This window comes from Physeter macrocephalus, chromosome 20 (genome assembly GCF_002837175.3).
Source record: "Physeter macrocephalus isolate SW-GA chromosome 20, ASM283717v5, whole genome shotgun sequence".
Lineage (NCBI taxonomy): Eukaryota > Metazoa > Chordata > Mammalia > Artiodactyla > Physeteridae > Physeter > Physeter macrocephalus.
In genome coordinates this window covers 19,128,135-19,148,883 of record NC_041233.1, presented here as the reverse complement: position 1 = coordinate 19,148,883, position 20,749 = coordinate 19,128,135, and the positions used below count along the sequence as shown (strand labels likewise).

The 20,749-nt window shown below is 36.3% G+C and overlaps 1 protein-coding gene across 10 annotated transcripts in view; it reads left to right on the top strand.

The window, feature by feature from the left end:
• Positions 1-20,749, top strand: part of CTNNA3 (catenin alpha 3) — a 1,750,900-nt gene that overhangs the window by 1,060,160 nt on the left and 669,991 nt on the right. Inside the window, exon 12 of one of the 10 annotated variants that reach the window (XM_028481842.1) lies at positions 19,233-19,292. The exons of the other annotated variants lie outside the window; for them this stretch is intronic. Within the exon in view, the coding sequence (XP_028337643.1) occupies positions 19,233-19,253 (21 nt within the window). The 3' untranslated portion in view covers positions 19,254-19,292. The remainder of the gene's footprint in view (positions 1-19,232; positions 19,293-20,749) is intronic. 10 annotated transcript variants of the gene reach the window in all.

Here is a 20,749-nt window from a genome sequence, read left to right as displayed (position 1 = left end):
GCAAATGGCATTATTTCATTCATTTTTTATGGTTGAATAATATTCCGTTGTATATATATCTACCACATCTTCTTGTCAGTGGATATTTAGGTTGCTTCCATGTCTTGACTATTGTAAATAGTGCTGCAATGAACATTGGGGTACATGTATTTTTTTGAATTATGTTTTTCTCTGGATATATGCCCAGGAGTGGGATTGCTGGATCATATGGTAGCTCTAGTTTTGTTTTTTAAGGAACCTCCGTACTGTTCTCCATAGTGGCTGTACCAATTTACATTCCCAGCACCAGTGCAAGAGGATTCCCTTTTCTCCACACCCTCTCCACCATTTATTGTTTGTAGACTTTTTTTGATGGCTATTCTGACTGGTGTGAGGTGATACCTCATTGTAGTTTTGATTTGCCTTTCTCTAATACTTAGTGATGTTGAGCATTTTTCATGTGCTTTTTGGCCATCTGTATATCTTCTTTGGAGAAATGTCTATTTAAGTCTTCTGCCCACTTTTTGGTTGGGTTGTTTGTTTGTTTGGTGTTGGGCTGCATGAGCTCTTTGTATATTTTGGAGATTAGTTCCTTGTCGGTCTCTTTGTCTGCAAATCTTTTCTCCCACTCTGTGTGTCGCTTTTAGTTTTGTTTATGGTTTCCTTTGCTGTGCAAAATCTTTTAAGTTTAATTAGGTCCCATTTGTTTATTTTTGTTTTTATTTTCATTACTCTAGGATGTGGATCCAAAAATATATTGCTGCAGTTTATGTCAGAGTGTTCTGCCTATGTTTTCCTCTAAGAGTTTTATGGTATCCAGTCTTATATTTATGTCTTTAGTCCATTTTGAGTTTATTTTTGTGAATAGTGTTTGAGAACTTTCTAGTTTCTTTCTTTTACATGTATCTGTCCAGTTTTCCCAGCATCACTTATTGAAGAGACTCTCTTTTCTCCATTGTATATTCTTGCCTCCTTTATTGTAGATTAATTGACCATAAGTGCATGGGTTTATTTATGGGCTTTCTATCCTGTTCCATTGATCTGTATTTCTGTTTTTGTGCCATACTTTTTTGATTATTGTAACTTTGTAGTATAGTCTGAAGTTGGAGAGCCTGATTCCTCCAGTTCCATTTTTCTTTCTCAGGATTGCTTTGGCTATTTGAGGTCTTGTGTGTTTCCATACAAATTTTAAAATTTTTTGTTCTAGTTCTGTGAAAAATACCATTGGTAATTTAATAGGGATTGCATTACATCTGTAGATTGCCTGGGTAGTACAGTCATGTTGACAATATTGATTCTTCCAATCCAAGAACATGGTGTATCTTTCCATCTGTTTGTGCCCTCTGTTATTTCTTTCCTCAGCATAAAATAGTTTTCAGAGTACAAGTCTTTTGCATCCTTAGGTATGTTTATTTCTAGATGTTTTATTCTTTTTGAGGCAATGGTAAATTGGATTGTTTCCTTATTTTCTCTTTCTGATCTTTAGAATCAAAGTAAAAATCAAAAACAGAAAATTCTCTAAACAGTCACTAAATATTTGAAAACTAAATAACACACTTTTAAATAACCTATGAGTTGAAGAACAAAGCAAAAATAATAATTATAGCATATTTGGTAGTGGATGAAAATGAAAACATATCAAGTTCCAAGGAAAACTTAGAGGGACATTTGTAGCCCTATATTAGAACAGTAGAAAGTTCTCAAATAAACGACCTCATCTTTAACCTTAAGAAATGAGGGGCTTCCCTGGTGGCGCAGTGGTTGCGCGTCCGCCTGCCGATGCAGGGGAACTGGGTTCGCGCCCCGGTCTGGGAGGATCCCACGTGCCGCGGAGCGGCTGGGCCCGTGAGCCATGGCCGCTGAGCCTGCGCGTCCGGAGCCTGTGCTCCGAAAAAAAAAAAAAAAAAAAAAAAGAAATGAGAAAAGAAAGAGAAAATTAAACCCAAAGTAAACAGTAGAAAGAAAATAATATATGTCAGAGTGGAAATCTATGAAATAGAAAACGGGAAAACAATAAAGAAAATCAGTGAAACCAAGGACTGTTTCTTTGAGAAAATCAATAAAATTGATTGATATTTAGCCAGACTTATTAGGACAAAGAGAGTGAGGGGTGAGGGGGAGCAGGGGAGGGGAGTGGAGGGAAGCAAAGCAAAGAGAAGTGAACAGAGCAAAGAGGAACAGAGAAGATTAGAGAAGAGAAGAGGAGAGATAATAGACTTGTCAGGACAGAGAAAGGGAAAGGGAGAGGGGAGGAAGAGGGAGAGAAAGAGAGAGAATGCAAATGACCCATGTCAGAAATGAGGGACTGTACTACAGATTCTACAAGTAGTAAGAGTATAATAAGGTAATAATACGAACTTTTATTTGTATTTTATTTTTTCTACATCTTTATTGGAGTATAATTGTTTTACAATGTTGTGTTTGTTTCTGTACAACAAAGTGAATCAGCTATAGATATACATATATCCCCGTATCTCCTCCCTCTTGAGCTTCCCTCCCACCCTCCCTATCCCACCCCTCTAGGTCATCACAAAGCACCAAGCTCATCTCCCTGTGCTATGCAGCAGCTTCCCACTAGCCATCCATTTTACATTTGGTAGCGTACACATGTCAGTGCTACTCTCTCACTTCGTCCCAACTTCCTCTCCCCACCGTGTCCTCAAGTCCATTCTCTACTTAAGTCTGTGTCCTTACTCCTGCCCTGTCACTAGGTTCATCAGTACCAGTTTTTTTAGATTCCATATGTATGCGTTAGCATATGATATTTGTTTTTCTCTTTCTGACTTATTTCACTCGGTATGACAGACTCTAGCTCCATCCACTTCACCACACAAAACTCAAATTCATTCCTTTTTATGGTGAGTAATATTCCATTGTGTATATATGCCACATCTTCTTTATCCATTCATCTGTCAGTGGACACTTAGGTTGCTTCCATGTCCTGGCTATTGTAAATAGTGCTGCAGTGAACATTGTGGTACATGACTCTTTTTGAATTATGGTTTTTTCAGGGTATATGCCCAGTAGTGGGATTGCTGGGTTGAAGGGTAGTTCTGTTTTTAGTTTTTTAAGGAGAATAAATGGACAGAGTTCTTGAAAGACACAAACCATTAAAGGTCATTCAAGAAGAAATAGATAATTGAATAGTGTTATATCTATTAAAGAAATTTATTTTGTAGTTTAAACCTTCCCATAATGAAAATTCCAGGTCCAGATGGCTTTGCTGGTGAATTCTATCAAAGAAAAAATAAAGAAATACTACCAGCATTATACAAACTCTTCTAGAAAATTAAAGAAGAGGAATACTTCCCAACTCATTGGCTAAGGCTAGTATTACCCTCATACTAAAACCAAAGACAATACAAGGAAGATAGGAAGGAAGGAAGGGAAGGAGGGAGGGAGGGACCAATATATCTTATGAAAATAAATGAGAACATTTATTTTTCAAAATGTAGGGAAAGAAAATCCAACAATGTTGGATCATGACAACATGCAATTTATTCCAAGAATACAAAGGGGGTTAACATTAAAAACATCAATGTAAGTTCACCATATAACAAAGTAAAAAATAGAAAAACCATTTGATCATCTCAGTAGACAAAAAATATGATCAAATTCAACATCCGTCCTTGAGAAAAAACTACCAGAAAACTAGGAATTGAAAGAAACTTCTTCAAATTGATAAGAGCATCTATGTGAAGCCTACAGCAAACATCTTTAATGCTGAAAGATCAGTCTGTAGAGTTAATTCAATTCCAACCAAAATCCCAGCAAGTATTTTTGTAGCAATTGAAAAACTGCTGCTAAGATTCATATTGAAATGCAATGTATTGATACTTTTGAAAACAACTTTGAAAGGGAAGGACAAAACTGGAGGATTAAGAATACACGATTTCACGATTTATTATAAAGCTTCAGTAATCAAGACAGTGCAGTGTTAAAGGAAAGTTAGAAAAATAGATTAACAGAAGAGAATAGAGTACAGAAATAGATCTTTATGTATGTGGACAACAAGACTGCAAGTGCAATTCAGTGGATAAAGGAAAATCATGTCAACAAATAGTGCTGGAACAATTGGTTGTGTCTATATAAAAAATAAACTTTATGTATAAAATTGTACAGTTTAAATATAAGCAGTTTATGCCAATTATACTTCAATAAAAATATTAAGAGGAATTCCCTGGTGGTGCAGTGGTTAAGAATCTGCCTGCCAATGCAGGGGACACAGGTTCAATCCCTGGTCCAGGAAGATCCCACATGCCGTGGGGCAACTAAGCCTGTGCGCCACAATTACTGAGCCAGTGTGTCACAACTACTGAAGCTCGTGCGCCTAGAACCCATGCTCCGCAACAAGAGAAGCCAGGGCAATGAGAAGCCTGTGCACCACAAGGAAGGGTAGCTCCTGCTTGCTGCAACTAGAGAAAGCCCACATGCAGCAAGGAAGACCCAACACAGCCATAGATAGATAGATAGATAGATAGACAGACAGACAGACAGATAGATAGATAGATAGATAGATAGATAGTAGGAAAGCATAAGAAAGGAGCAAAAAGAAGAGTGCATAACAAATAGAAAAATTGAATTAATTCACTACATCATGTGTTATATAAAGCCTGAGGTATATATGGCTTCTGCTCCAGCACAAAATAATGTATTCTAGATTACAGGTGTAGAATTAGGTAAATAATGCTTCTAAATTCTAACGTTCATTTTGTGAGGTTGAAAAGTACAATTTAAAGTAAGGCATATCTTTTCACTGTTATAATCAACTTAAAAACACTTGCACATTTAAAATAAAACAAAGCCACTCCCAACAACAAAACCATGTGGATTCATACTCCTTGAAAACCTCCTTACCATTTGAACATTCAATCTGAGGTCAGATTTTTATCTCAGAAGTAAAGTAACATATTCTTGGAGTTTTTGTATGTAGTATTTCTTTTCATCATAACTCTTCAATGGGGTTTTGCATGTGATTTCATAGATTGTTTAATTTAAAATTCCCAGCCTTCTGAACATTATCTGAGAGACATTATTGATGGTTTCCAGGCCTGAGTTTGCCCAGTCTCATGTGTTATTCTCAAATGTTGTCTAACCTGCTTCTGTCATGATTACCTTCAGTCTGGCCACATAACCTAGTTGACTCAATCCTTACTGCTGCTTCTCTAGCAATGATGCAGGAAATAGTTTCCATCGTAGACCACTAAGATATAGGTCTTAGTTTAACGAAGATTTGGAATAGAGGTATCCTGGAATAGTCTCCCATGCTGACACCAAATTCATGCCTGTAATCTTGGTTTGATGCCCACTGTGTTGTTCAAAGTGGTTTAGAAGAGTGGCTGATGTTTTCAAATGGATTTTGGACTATGTTTTTATCATGACCCTGTTAGATTTCCCTTTAGGCCAGAAGTCCCCAACCTTTTTGGCACCAGGGACCGGTTTCCTCGAAGACAATTTTTCTAAAGACTGGTGGCGAGGGGTGGGAGGGATATGGCTCAGGCGGTAATGCGAGCGATGGGGAGCGGCAGATGAAGCTTCGCTTGCTCACCGCTCACCTCCTGCTGTGCGGCCCGGTTCCTAATAGGCCACAGACCACTACTAGTCCGCGGACTGGGGGTTGGGGACCCCCGCTTTACGCCACAACAGAGGAACACCTATTTGATTAAAACCTGAAATTCTTATTTGTTGCGTAAAGAAATAGCCATCTACCAAAGCTTTAACCCTTCTGGTATTATCTGTATATACGTCTGCATCACAGTATATTTTCCAATAATATTTTAAATTATTTCTCTGATTTATTTTTAAGCTTGAGAGGAATATTTGGAATCAGTTGAATTTCCTCTGCCTTCAAATCCTTCTAAATATACTCTTCTTCCTGGCTTAATTAATCACTACTCTTTCTTGCATCTTCCAGTTCAGTTGAGAGATTGTATAGTATGGTGTTAAGCACAGACGCCCTGGTGTCAGACTGCTGGTGCTCAGACAGTTGCTCTGCCAGCTACAAAACTATAACACTCACCAGGTTACTGAAACTCTTTGTGCCTCAGTTTTTTATCTGTAAAATTGTGTAATAAATGTGCAAATCAAAGGTTATTGGAAGGATTAAACGGACATATTTAAAGCCCTTTGACTGAGGTCTGGTTCACAGTAGCATGAATAAATGTTGGGAAAGAACAGGTCTCAGTTTTATTTATTTAAAAAAAAACCTTCTAATTACCCATATGAAATATAGATGGACCAGAGTATATTACATATGTGATTGTATGTGTGTGTACATACATATATGTATACATATATGTATAAATGTGTGTGTTGTGTATGCATACATAATATATGTATACGTGTGTGTATGTATAAATACACACAGACATAAATATATGTGAAATTTGAATTTATAGTCTGCTACTCAAGCCAGTCAATTTTATTGGGTTTCAAAACAAATGAGATTCTTAAAATGGTCCAACAGAATAACAATGCTTTTATTAGTGTCCTCATATGTAGATAATCTCAGACATCAGCACACTGCTTGCAACATAAATCTCGATGAATTTCCTGGATGTTTTTCTTTATCTCTTGTGCTTTATTCTTTTTAGCTAACATAATCATGAATTTAATGCAGTGGCCTTATCTCTAAGTTCCTGTCTCCCACATTTTATCTCTCAGTAATATAAGTTTTAAGGCCTGATATCAGTACATATCTTTTTTTTAGTTCAGGGTTTCATTTTGTCAGAAGATTTTGCATCTAGGTGAACTATTTTTTTGCTGTTTCTGGACACTTTCTTCTATTACTTCAGTACAGTTTTATCTTCTGAGTGTGATACACTTGTGATACTGTTGAGAATTATGAATCTAGAGCAAGAATCTGCACACTCTACCACCATATGAAATGCCACTTAACATTTTTTATAATCGGGCCCCAGGCATTTCAGATCTCACTTTTGATGCCACCTGCAGTCATTTTAGGTGGGTGATAGATTGAAGGGTTAAAAACACACACATTATGAGACTGAATTAAGTGCTTGGCTAAATATGTCAAGAGTACGAAGTCCCATCAGAGGTGGGATGTCTGTGTGAACAGGAGCAGATACATTGTTTCTCAGTGAAACTGCCTGTGGCACTTACAGAGAAAAATACCTCACCAGACGTGGAAAGCTCAGTGGGGCATCACATCTAGAAGATTTTTACATTAAGAACATATGTGAATCTGTTTAGAGAATGTTTATAAATACCAAGTTCTGTTTATTTAAAAAATTATCATTAAGATCCCATTCAGACATAAGTAAAAGACAGAGCTGGTTTCTGTATATCTCTGGAAATTTTTTTGTTGCTGTTTACAGATTTTTTTCAAAAATCAGTAGACCCATTTCCTTGTAATGGTGGTCAAAATAGTCACCTGAAACTCCACAGTGTGTTATGATTCTGAAAGAATGAATATTTTATAGAGATAAAAACATCATTTTAAATGAACCATTGGCTTGAGCCAGTCTAGCAATGCTTATGATGTGATTGGAACCAAAGATCGGGGCTTCCCTGGTGGCGCAGTGGTTGCGCGTCCGCCTGCCGATGCAGGGGAACCGGGTTCGCGCCCCGGTCTGGGAGGATCCCACATGCCGCGGAGCGGCTGGGCCCGTGAGCCATGGCCGCTGGGCCTGCGCGTCCGGAGCCTGTGCTCCGCAACGGGAGAGGCCACAGCAGAGGGAGGCATGCATACCACAAAAAAAAAAAAAAAAAAAAAAAAGGAAAACAAAGATCAACGATATGTTAGCAGAGTTTATACAAGCAGCTTTCCTGTGCTGTTTAATTTATTGCTTATAGTATCTGTTCATAAAATTCTGAAAGTTACTTCAGATAGGTGGTCTCAGGACAATGTATTTTCATGCCCTGGGAATGCAACTTAAAAAAATTAATATGTTTTAATTTATACTCATATTAAAATTCATAGAGGAGCTCATTGAGCATTTTTAAAGCTGTGATCATTGGAAGTATTGCAATTCCAAGCTATCAGCTATGTAATATGCTACTTCTTGCCAATTTTTTCTGAAACTACTCCTTTGAAGTAGATTTCCAAGGTTTGGTAAACCTATATTCTCTTTCTCTCTCTTTCTCTTTCTTTCTCTCTTTCTCTCTATATAATAGATATATAATATAGGTATATGGAATATCTATATCTATCTGTCTACATATACACACTCACCATATTCTGTGTATGGATATTTGTGTATATAAATTTTTTCTCAAGATTAGTTTACTTGGGAGATTTTATATACCTATATATACACACATATATAGTTGCTTTTCCTAGCATATATTTTTCCATACCCCAATAGAGTTTCCTCAAATTTCCATCTGACTAATGAAGTTAAGTTTTGCATTCTGGTGTGTGTGTGTGTATATGTACATTTTCTTTTTTAAATGTAGTGAATCAGTGAATGAAATCTCAGGTTTTTCTAACAATTCCATCTAGGTATCTTGGAAAGTTGAATGTTAAAAGAATCACTGAGAATTTTGTAGTTGAACCGACCTAAGCAGAGAGAAATCTGACCCACAAAAACCACTTAGATGATCAAGAGGCTGTTTTATCATTCCGGCTAGAATTAGTAACATTTTTTCTTATCACTATGTCTTTTGCCCAAAGGAACATCCCTAAAATTTCACTTGGTAATGGGATCATAGCAGGGAGTAACCTAACAATTGGGAAAATAAGTTAGTTAGCCTTAGAGACGTTCTCATATTTATTACATCATTATGTACCAAGAGGTTTTTATGACATATTATTTAAACACATATTGCCAGCCTGGAGGTTTAAATGGTGGATAGTCTATAATGAGACATTATATATTCAATTTTTCTGTCTCCTCCTGACATTTAGTATATGCCTATCAGAAAGGCTGGAAAGTGATGTAGTGGATAACATTTCTTTATTATAAAATGCAAGAATCAGTTCTTGAAATACTGATGACACCTAAAAAAGGTTAGAAAACTCACCAAATATGGCTTTTTTGCACTTAAAAGTTGTATTGGCTTTTCTGCTAAAAGGATGATTTCCATTTTGATATAACTGTATGCCTTGTACCTGACATTTCAAAAATGTTACATATCTATTAATTTTCTTTAGGATGTAGTTCAGAAGTGGCCATATTTTATATAGGTGGTAGTGCCATCTCAACTTGTCAATCCCCTGGAATTCTGGCAAAGGTACGGCTCTATCTGGGAATAAGGATGCTTGAAAACTAGTTAGAAAAATATATATTTATTCTCCTGCCCCCCACCCCCCGTCCCACTTCTCTTTCACCATATTTTGGAATGGGCCAAACTACTGCCATTAGTTTGAACTATGCAAAAAGACCTCAGGATTTGCGTTGCACTGTTTCTCTTGAATCTGTTTCACACTACGAATTAGTCATGATTTTTTAAGCAGGAATTTGTAGGCAAGAATCTACTTTTTAAGATCAGATGAGCCAATAGCAATTATAAGGAAAAACGTCTTTTTTGCCTTTTGTGTTTTTCTATCTCAGTACATTTGTGACGGGATCGCTTCCTTCCTTGCAACAAATTCTGGGAATGAGTTTTATTGTAAGTATAGAGCCATTCTCAACCACCTTCTAGGCTGCTGGGTCAAGCTGTTCCTTTTCTTACTTATATCACAGAGGCTATTTGGGGAATAATAATGGATTCTACACATTGTGTTAGCGATGTGAACATTACATATACTTTCTCGTTTCATTTAACTTTATTTAAACCTCTCATTTCCCCTGGGAAGTAGAAATTTCTATCTCCATTTTAGAGGTGAGGGAACTAAGGTCTAATTTTCAGTGAGGAGAAAACTAAGACTCCATTTTCCCCAAGGAAACACATGTTTCCTAAGTAGCAGAACCCAGGTTTGCCTGATTCTAAAGAATCCCAGCCTTGCTTGCTTTACTGATATTTTTCAGCCACAGTGCCAGGGAGGCAGAAATCAAACATGCATGTACCTGCATTTCCCTTTTGGGGAAGAACAGATGATGTGTCCAGCATTACATAGCAATCTATTTAATGTACTTCTTTGGAAAGGAAAAGAAATCCCTTGAAATATCTCTGGCATTTTTTCAATAACATTGAAGTATCAGAACATTTGGGGATAACAAAGTAGTCAATTTCTGTAGGCGCCATAGACCTTACAGTGGTTGTATATTTTGTGGTTAATAAATAGCCAAATGTGTTTTTCCTGCCTCAGTTCAAAATAAAATCACTTAAATGAAGAAATGTCATACTGAAACAATCTGTGTACGTTAATAATAAATGAATTCTGAAAGGAATTTCAAATGATTTCTAAAGAGGCACAGAAGGAAATACCAAATTTAAAAGTAGCATTTCCAATTTGTTGGCAATAGTAATAAGAACTTATTCTTTCTTTACTGCTCTCAACTTCCATTATGCTTTGCCTCTTTGTGATCCCTTGAAATTCACACTTGTAGGTTACAGAATGCTTTCGTTTTATAGAGGAAGAAAATTATGGCCTGTGTGGCCCAATCCACCTGTTTTTGTACGTCTTGCAACCTAAGAATGGTTTTGATATATTTTAAATGGTATATTTTAGAGATATATTTAAAGATATATTTTAAATATCTTTAATCACCTAGAGTAATACTTTGTGACACATGAAAATTATATGAAATTCAAAATTCAATATCCATAAATAAAGTTTTCTTAGAATGCAAACTACACCCAAATCCCTCTTACAACCTATTTCTAGAGCCATTGATGAACCCTCACAGTCGCGTTCGACACATGACTGTGCGCATATCCTCACACTTACACCTGCACATGTGTGTGCACGTGCAGGCTCACATGCATACCTCATGTGCCTTATTTTGGAGGAATGTTTTGTAGAGCTTTAAGACTCTTTTGTCTGTTTTCCCTTTTAAAAAATTCCCCTTGGCCTAATACTCATCAGCCTTGTCCTTTTATCTACTGCAATTTCATTGCTTTCCTCATTCCTCTATTTTTTATTTTTAATTTCCCAGAGTATTAAAACAGTGGTAAAGAAATGCAGATCTGTAGAATTTTGCCTTCTCTGTGTCCTTTCTACAGTCAGCCTTCCTTATATGTGGCTTGTGCATTGCAAATTCAACCAACTGTAGGTGGAAAATATTTTAAAAATCCAGAAAGTTCCAAAGAGCAAAATTTTGAATTGGCCACATGCTGGAAACGATTTACATAGCAGTTTCATTGTATTAGGTATTATAAGTAATCTAGAGATGATTTAAAATATATGGGAGGATGTGCGTAGGTTATCTACAAATACTACACCCTTTTATATAGGGGACTTGAGCATCCTTAGATTTTGGTAGCTGCTGGGGTCCTGGAACCAGTCCCCCGTGGATACTGAGGGACCACTGTATTGTGTTTGTGGAACTATGTCACAAGTACTGGGAATCCTGTGAAACCCCAGCTGCATCAACGTACTTATCTTCTCAGTTTTTTCTCTTTCTCATACAGTCTTGCTGCATTCTCCTTTATTGTTTGTTTCACTACTTTTTGACGACAGCAGTTACTGTCTTATTATTTAGTTGACTCCACTTGTTATTTATGATTTTGAAAATTTTTGGACTCCTTGTAAGGAAGTAAGATGACATTCAATATCATTAGTGTGTCAAAGAGCTTTGAGATGTCTAAATTCCTTTAAATTTCTCCAAGGGCACTTGGGCCATGGAAAAACTGACCACAGTATTTTAATATCTAATTCATATCACCTTTAAATTTTCTTTATGATATTAATAGCAAGTGACTCTAACAAGTAATTGGGATCATCATTCCCAAAGTCCATTAAACCCCATTCAGATAAAAGTGATTATAAAGTGGTAAAAATACTTGAAATGCACCTGATACAAGCCAGTTTCTCATGGATTAATTCTTTCCTTTGAGTCCCCAGTTTTGGAGAGAACTTTATGTGATAGTTGTCTAGGCCAACAAAAACCTTTAAAAATGAATTTTTTCAGTAATAATTGATTTACTGCTATGTGCCAGGCAGTCTTCTAGGTATTGAGGATATCACAAAATAGGCATTTAGCTCTTGCTCTTACATGGCTTTCATCTTAGAAAATGAGACAGTAAAGTAAGAAGATAAACAAACAAACAAGCTTCTGGTAGGAGGGGGAAAATAGGCAGGCTAGGTGATAGAAAGTAACTGGTGTCAAGGAGGGCCTCCTTGAGGAGGTGACATTTGCTCTGAGACCTTACTAATGAGAAGAAGCTAGTCGTGGGACTATTGGGGGAGGGCACTGCATTTCAGGGAGAGGGAACAGCCCCTGCAAAAGTCCTATAGATGAAACCAAGCATGGTGAGTTTGAGGTAAGAAAGAAGGCCAGTATGACTGTAATGTAATGAGAGCAGATGAGTGATGATGATGAAGAAATAGACAGGGAAGACATTTGGGTTTTATTCTAAAACCTATGGGAAACTCTTGGTTGTTTTTTGATCAGAGGGGTGACATGATTTCATGATACCCATGGACATGCTCTCTGTTTTATCTTCACACAGATTCTAAGAGATACCCCTTCTGCTCTTCCGCCATGTAAGCCCTATTCCCTTCTGGATCTTTCTACCAGAGATGGGGTCAAAAAGCAGTTGTAGGAAACTTCTTTTGGATCCCATAGTTTATTTTGTTTCATTCTACTACTTTTTTTTCCTAGCATCTTTTAACCCCAGAATAGCTTATCACTTCATATTTGACAAAAATCTCTCTTCCTTACCCCTTCCAAGCTCGACAAACCTAAAAACTTTCACACATTTAGGGAAGTTTTCCTACAGATCCTATAGCATAATTGGTCTCAATTTCATTTTTTCCAACTTCCACTAATTATGAAATATGTGAAATCTCCAAATAATAAAATACAGCCTATCCTCTTTCATTAAAACATAAGTTTCTAGAAGATAATTACTTTCATATGTTCTGAATGTTGGAATCTAGCTTATTAAATGTTATGTGTATATATTAATAAAGACAAGAGATAAAGATCACAATTTTTAGGGTGAGAAAAGAGAAGAAAGAGTTTAGGATAGTTCATGTTCTCCTGACCCTTTCCTCTTGTCTCTTCATTTTATCACCATGTCTTGAGTGTTGCAACTTTGAAATATATCATTTTTGCCTCTTTTCTGCATTATGTGTTTATATGTTTTTTTTCCATATTATTCTGTAGATTGCAAAATACACTTCATACTATTCTCTTAACACACACAGACTTCTTTCAATTCTGTGTGTTACACTATTAAACAATATATATCTACTGAGTGCCTATTAACTACAAGGTATATCCTATGTATTAAAGAGATTATTGAGTTCTTTGAGCTTAAAATCTTTTACTAATCTGAATGTAGGGTATAATATTCTGTAATTTAAAAAAGAGTTTATGTTTAATTCATTTGGTACTAATTATGTTATGGAAGAAAAGCCAACTTAAACTAGCTTAAGCAAATAAAGGGGATTTATGAGTTTGTCTTCTATGAAGTCTCAGTCTTCATGCAGCTATTGTTCCAGGGACTCAGACAGCATCCTCATTATTTGGCTTAGTTCCATCTCCCAGTCCTGATTTATACTATATCAGTTTAATCCTCCAAATATACACCATAATTTCCTGTTGCTCCAAGCACCCCCCTTCCCAGTAACTTAATCTCTGGTTTCAGGAGAAGACGTGTCTTCCACACCACCTAAATCTGTGTATCTCATTTCCCTGACTGTAGTCATTGGTTCATAAAGGGGCCCCTTATCTAATCAGATCAAACTAGAAATAAGCTGACTTTCGCTAGGATCGTAGCAAGAGAAAGACATGCTTATCTCTTTTTACTGGAATTTGAAACTGAGAAGAATTGTTCTTGGAGCATCAGGGAATCACTGCATATATTTGGGGTATTAAACCAAATAACATAAAACAGAGTTGAGAGATGGAGAGAAAACAAGTACTGAGGATGCCATTTGAGTCTGTGGAACAGAATTGAAAAAGTGATTGAGACTTTGTAGTCTAAATCCCTTTATTGGCTTCAGCTAGTTTGAGTCAGTTTTTCTGTCAGAACACAAATTACCCTCACTGAGATAAAAATATGAAAAATTTAAACTGCTGTGTCCTGTATGCAGATCAAGAGATTTTTGAGGTCAAAGTTTCATAAAATCATAAAAACTTAGACTTGGGAGGGATTTTGTACATCTCTTTTTCCAATCCCCACAATTTGCAGTTAGGCAAATGAAGAATCAGTGAGGTTGAGTAACTTACTCAACATCTCAGAAACAGCCAAGATAAGCAGAAGAGTCCAAGTATCATGGCTTCTAGTTCTGTGCTGCTTCTGGTACTCCACACTTTAATTTTGGTAAAAAGATAAACCTGTGGATATATAAAAATTGTTCTTGGTCAGGGTTTTTTCTCCCCCTCCTCTATGGTCTCGTTTGCAGTAGCAAAATTCAAAAAACACAATTCTTGTAAGAATGTCTTATTTTAAGCTCTCCCTGCTTTCCATCTGAATATTTCATTTTACTCATTTTCTTTTAGAAACTTTTCATTTTTATATGTAGCAAAGGCAATAATTCAAACCAACAGTTTGCAAAACATGAACTGTTAGCCACGATAGAAAATCTATGAACTACATCTAGGTTATTGCTTTTTTCACTTATTTTTTTTTATACATGCCAACAAAGCTTATAAAATAAACTTTTTAGAATTGTCACATGTTTAATCCTATATAATTACTAATAAATGACAGTTCAGTTTTTTAAAATTCTGTGTGGCAAATCAGATTAACTGCAGTTACAAGAAGTAAGGAAAGGCTTTGTAATAATGTTCTCTGATTCTGATATTGTTCATATAATATCATTCCAAGTTTTAAAGAATAAAAATTCAGTTCTTGTTTTAGAATGATTTATTAGTCATGTAAGCTGTTTTATGTTTATGATGAACAGGAATCAAATTAGAAACTGGGCATCAGGAGACCTGGGATTTAGATCTGGTTCATGGTATGGCCTTGGCTTTTAGCTACCTCATCTCACTGACACATTCAGAAATGAACTCTCCAGCACTAACATTCTATTTTCAGCATGAATCACATAACAAGCCTCCAGAACTGTGCATATGTGTTTTTACTTTATTTCAGACTTCCAAGAAATGTTTATAAATAACATCCCTGAGGGAGACAAACCTTCTAAATTTAAGTCCTACAAATTTTTATCAGAAAATTTAATAATCTCATTGAGTTTTGTAACTTCTTCTGAAAAGTTTAGGGAGATAGTTTGTTTTTTGGCATTCATTATAAGAAAGCCACTAGAAAAAAGTCTACTGAAAAAGAAAGCGCTAAGTCTATTATAAAAATGACTCATTTTTTTGCCAAGTGCTTTATAATTAAAACAAAACTCAGGTGGAAGAGAAACTTAAGCAATGCCAATAATATTAATAAAATATCAATCTTTTACACTGCTTTCATGCTGAAAATGACTAAGTCCTTATTTACCCCATAATGTACTTTTTGGGTAGCTTCAGCTTAGAACATAGTTTCTCAATCTTGGTACTATTGACTTTGAGGCCAGATAATTCTTTGTTACGGGGAATGTTCTATGTATTGTAGGATATTTAGCAGCATCCTTGGCCTCTGCCTACTAGATGCCAATAGTACCACCACCCTCCTCCTATCAGACAAGCTAAATAAGCCAAATATCCCTGGTAAAATTGCCTTCCCCTCACACCCCACTTGAGAAGTATACAAACTAGGACAAAATCATAGAGAGGTCAACTTATTTTATGGCAGGTCAGATGACTAGTCATTAACACAGCTGTTTTTAGGAGCCATGCCTCATGCCTCCAGTTCTCCAAATTAGCTCTATCATTGATCAAAGCTCCTTCTGTGTCTGTGTCTCTGTGTGTGTGTGTGTGTGTGTGTGTGTGTGTGTGTGTGTGTGTGTGTGTGTTAGATTACTATGTATGTTTTAGTTATTGCGGTCCTTTATTTAAAAACATTGCCTTCTCCTGCCTACCCTACCTTTGCCATATAGCAAGGGTTTTACCTGATTGCCTTTAGGGTATCCTAAACCCTCATGCCTGCTCCACATTCCCTATCTTCGTTCAAACCAGCCCCAAATATAAAAGGACTGCTTTTGTTTACATCAGGCTATCATTCTAGATTTTACCAAGTGCAACAATTTAGCAGTTCCCTCAAACTTGAATGAGTTGCACCTGAAAGAAAAAATATGCTCTCATAGTATGATGCTTATTAAAAGTATTAAAGATTTGATTGAGCATTCCCATGGTGATGACTTCCCTAGCACATTACTGCATTCATGCAAATATTTTTGCCTATCAAACATTAAATATGGAAAAGATCTGTAGTGTCATTTGGTTCACTTCGCTATCACTGAAGCATTGCTTCTCCATAATGCATGTTGGCCTACTGTTCTCAGTCCAATTGAAACTCTAAGTAATGACTGTGTATTTCCACTTCCTTTGGGAAAGCATTACAAAGTTTAATTTACTGTTTCCTAACCATTTATAATAGCACTGGTAGTTAATGTTCTAGAATTTTGATAGTAGAATTTTCTGCTAATCTATTTTTCTCTCTTAGAGGTGAAAATTTTAATATCAGGTTTTTCATACATACCAGCTTTATTTCCTAAGATTACAGAATGCATCTAAAGTTTTGTCATTTCTACTCAACCATAATTTTTTCCTCCACACAGTTGTTTGAATAGATTTGAAAGCCCTATGCCTGATAGCACCTTACACTTCAAAGAACGTGCTGCAACCACCTTACTTGATTTTTACAAGATCACTTTGGAAGTAAGCAGGCCAGCAGCAGAGCTTTCTTTGATAGATGAATACATGGGGGCTCATCAGAGTTAAATAACTTTCCTAAGTCACTAATATTTGCATAGCTCTTTAAGAATTGGAGATGAGTGATCTATACTGATTATCTCATTTGCTCCACAACGCTATGAAGCAAGCAGGACAAGTATTATTATGCCTCCATTTTTCAGAAGAAGCAGAGAAAACTGAAGCCCAGGAGACAGAAGCGACAGAGCAAGTGAATGATGGTACTCAATTTAGGTCTTTGGCCTCACATTTGAATATATTCTTTTATTTTGCATTTTTCTGTCTTGCTTGCATAATTATTTACCTCTTTCTTTTATTATTGAAAAGGCTTCACCATGCAGATGCTGGAGAATGAGGATTTCACCTGGATTCATAGATAGTAAAATTCAATGATTTAGAGAAAGAACCTCCTGAGAAAATAATTTACTCGATTTATTGTTTGCATACAAAATACAGAGTATTAGATTCATTCTCGTACTCCTTTCTTTGTTCCCACTCTCCCTTCCATCCATATCTTAATCTGTGGCCATTCAGAAGCTCACTTTTGAGGAGATAGCCTCTATATTTCTTTTGCATTAATTTTTACATAATATTTATTCTTTTTCTTTTAATTCATATACATGTACATTGTATAACCCCATATAAAAAGACTGATTGGTTTGGAAAGACCTAAGGAAATACTAGTCTCAACAGAGCCAGGGGTCATTCCAAAACTGTCCCTACACAGAAAGGCTGCCAGTGCCTCTTTGATTACACACATTTCATGGAGTCTCTTACCATGAATGGACAAATGGGCAACTCTGGAAGAATTTGCATCAAAGCTGAAGAACTGACATACTCTTTGAAACCTACTGAGATCAAGCCTCCTCTCAGCCCACTTAGAAACTAGGCTCATGCAAGTGGTACTGACACTCAGGACCCAGCATTCCTGCTGGTTGGTAGCTGAGTGGTCTTGCGCTAATCTGCTGCTATGCTGCTGTGGGGAAAGTTGCCATTTGCCTGGGTTGGAAACACACTCTTTCTGGCTATCAAACACCCAGCAGTTAATTTCCATTAAAATCCAAGAGCTTTGAAAAACCTCCTTTGGGGGAAATGAAAAACCAAACCATTAAAAACCAAGAGCTTTGAAAAACCTCCTTTGGGGGAAATGAAAAACCAAAAAAAAAAAAAAAAAAAAGAAAGAAAGAAAAATTAAAAAGGATACCTTTTATATATAAAATGAAAAAATCATTTTTAGGTTAAAGACAGTCTTAGAGAAGTAAGAAAAGTAAAAATCTTTTAGAAATCCCTGAGGTTCTTCTTCCAACTATTGGCAAACATTCAATCTTATTTAGAACGTTGGGTTGCCTAGTTAAATGAAAGGTACAGCACATCTTGTCCTTACTGAATCTTTTAGCAGCTGAAAATGATAAAAGTCCTCATACTACAAGAGCCTGAGGTGATTAAGGAGGAATGCAGTAACCAACCACTTTCTTTAAGCCAGGGCACCAGTACTGATTTTTTCTTTTGAATATGATTTTTTTTTTGTGTGTGTGTGTGGTATGCGGGCCTCCCTCCGCTGCGGCCTCTCCCGTTGCGGAGCACAGGCTCCGATCGCGCAGGCTCAGCGGCCATGGCTCACGGGCCCAGCCGCTCCGCGGCATGTGGGATCCTCCCAGACCGGGGCGCGAACCCGGTTCCCCTGCATCGGCAGGCGGACGCGCAACCACTGCGCCACCAGGGAAGCCCTGAATATGATTTTTTAGATAAATTTATTTTCAGACCACCTATTCCAGTCTGACTTTTGTAAAGGTCAGTGAAAGTATGTTAAGTTTCATTTTCTAGAATATTTTTTCCTATTTGGATTATAATTATCGGTTTACAATTTGGGTTCCCAGGCATTTACTGTGAAGGTGTTAGAATTTAGAGCTTCCAACATCGGGTCCAAGTGATTTGAAGAAGAGCATTTCTCTAATGGTGACTTCAGCACATGGATAGTGAAATGAGTCAGGATAACATGCAGTTGTTCCCCAAGGCCACATTTGGGGGAAACTACTTTTCTTTTATATAATAGACAAGTAGGTAATTTCTTCTAAAAAACACTCAAACATAACATCTGGCATATCAATGAATCAATATGTATCCAAATGTTTTTTTCCAGCCATGGTGAAAATCATTTCATCAGTGAAGTTGCACAAAGTTTATGTAAACACTGAAGATTACTTCTGTGTCATAGACACGGCTTATGTTACATATGATCCCTGCCCCCGAGAATATGAAGTTTATTTGCAAAGATTAGGGATATGAATAAAATCCTTCAGTATTCTCCTGCTTGTCTCTTTAGCTGCCTCTCATCATTCCCTCCACCTTATCATTTGCTTTGTGGCCGTGATAAATTGCTTGTACTTCCTTGCACACCAAACTTTTTCTCACCTTAGTTTCTTTCTTCAGGCCATGTATCCATCCGTCTGAAAATGTTTCTGTTCCCATCCTGTCTCCTACTTTGTCTGGGTAAGCATCCTGTATGACTTAGTCTTCCCTGAGTCTTCATTTCTGTTCATGAAATATATCGGACATATGTGTCACAATCACTGCACTTACCACTAGGGCAAATTGTGTCATTCCTTAGCTCAGAACTTCTCAGTGATGGCACTCAAAGGAAAAGCCGAAGTCCTTACAAAGGCCTATAAGTCCCTGACAAACACCAACCCATCACCACCGTCTCTTACAACTTTCCACTAGAATTAGTTAGTTTTTGCTGCACTGTCTCAGGACTTCTCTACGTGCTCTTTTTTGGTCTGGACCAGTCTTGTCCCAGATATCTACATGGCTTGCTACCTCATTTCCTTCAAGATATATATATACACATACACACATACACACACACATATAATATATATACAATTTTATTATATATTATATATAAGTATATATTAATAATATCAATATATTAATATATATAATATATTGTATATTTTTGTAATATTGTATATTTATATATATATATAATTTTATTATACATATATAATTTTTGAATCTCCCCCTGTGAAACATAGGCTCCATGAGTACATTCTGTTTTGTTCCTTTCTCTATTGCCAATATGTCCCAAAGTAGGCACTCAATTAGTATTTATTGGAAGAATAATCAACTTTAGTGTTTTTTATTCAGATTGTTAGTACTTGGAGGGCAAAAACAGTGTCTCATTAATTTTTACATCACTAGCCTCTATAATATCATCTGGATTATTTATTCAGTAAATTGTTAATTTATTCAAAATATTTGTTAAACAACTACTTATTTTCCAGGTATTATTTAAGCCACTGGATTTAGGGGAGTTATCAAAATAATGTCACTTCTCTCATAAATTTTAATTTTAGTTCAGAAAATCATTGAATATTGAAGGGAGAAATGAATGTGTCTTGAAGAAGGTTGTGGACCTTAAATAGTGAGAAGGTGGGTGAGGGCACAACAGTCTAGGTTGGGAGATAAAATATATTTAGGGTATTATAGATGAGTGCTTGAAGGAAATGTAGCTGTCCATTCATACATACCAACATACCTAGGCTCCACAGGTGAATTACATAATTTGCCTTCCTTCCTCCTTGAATTGCCTTTACTGTAGCTGTTACATCATCACCCTACACTGATGGACATAATAATAGTTATATGTTTCATCTTTTATTCACTTTAGGGGAGTTATTAAGAACACTTCTCACTATAGTACAGTGTTTTTCTTATGAGAAAAAATTTCTCACTTCCCAGTACCATAAGTAATTACATTTTTGAGAAGTTGGTTTATTTTTATGGGTTTTAAATATATAATTTGTAACTTCCCCTTTTCATTGCTGATTGAAAATCCTGAGCCAAAAATGTGACCTGTCCCTGGGAAGTAAACAGTATCTAGTGGATTGTACATCGTGTGTAAATTTAAAGTCCAGCTTTAACTTTATTGTTTTTTATCATTTACT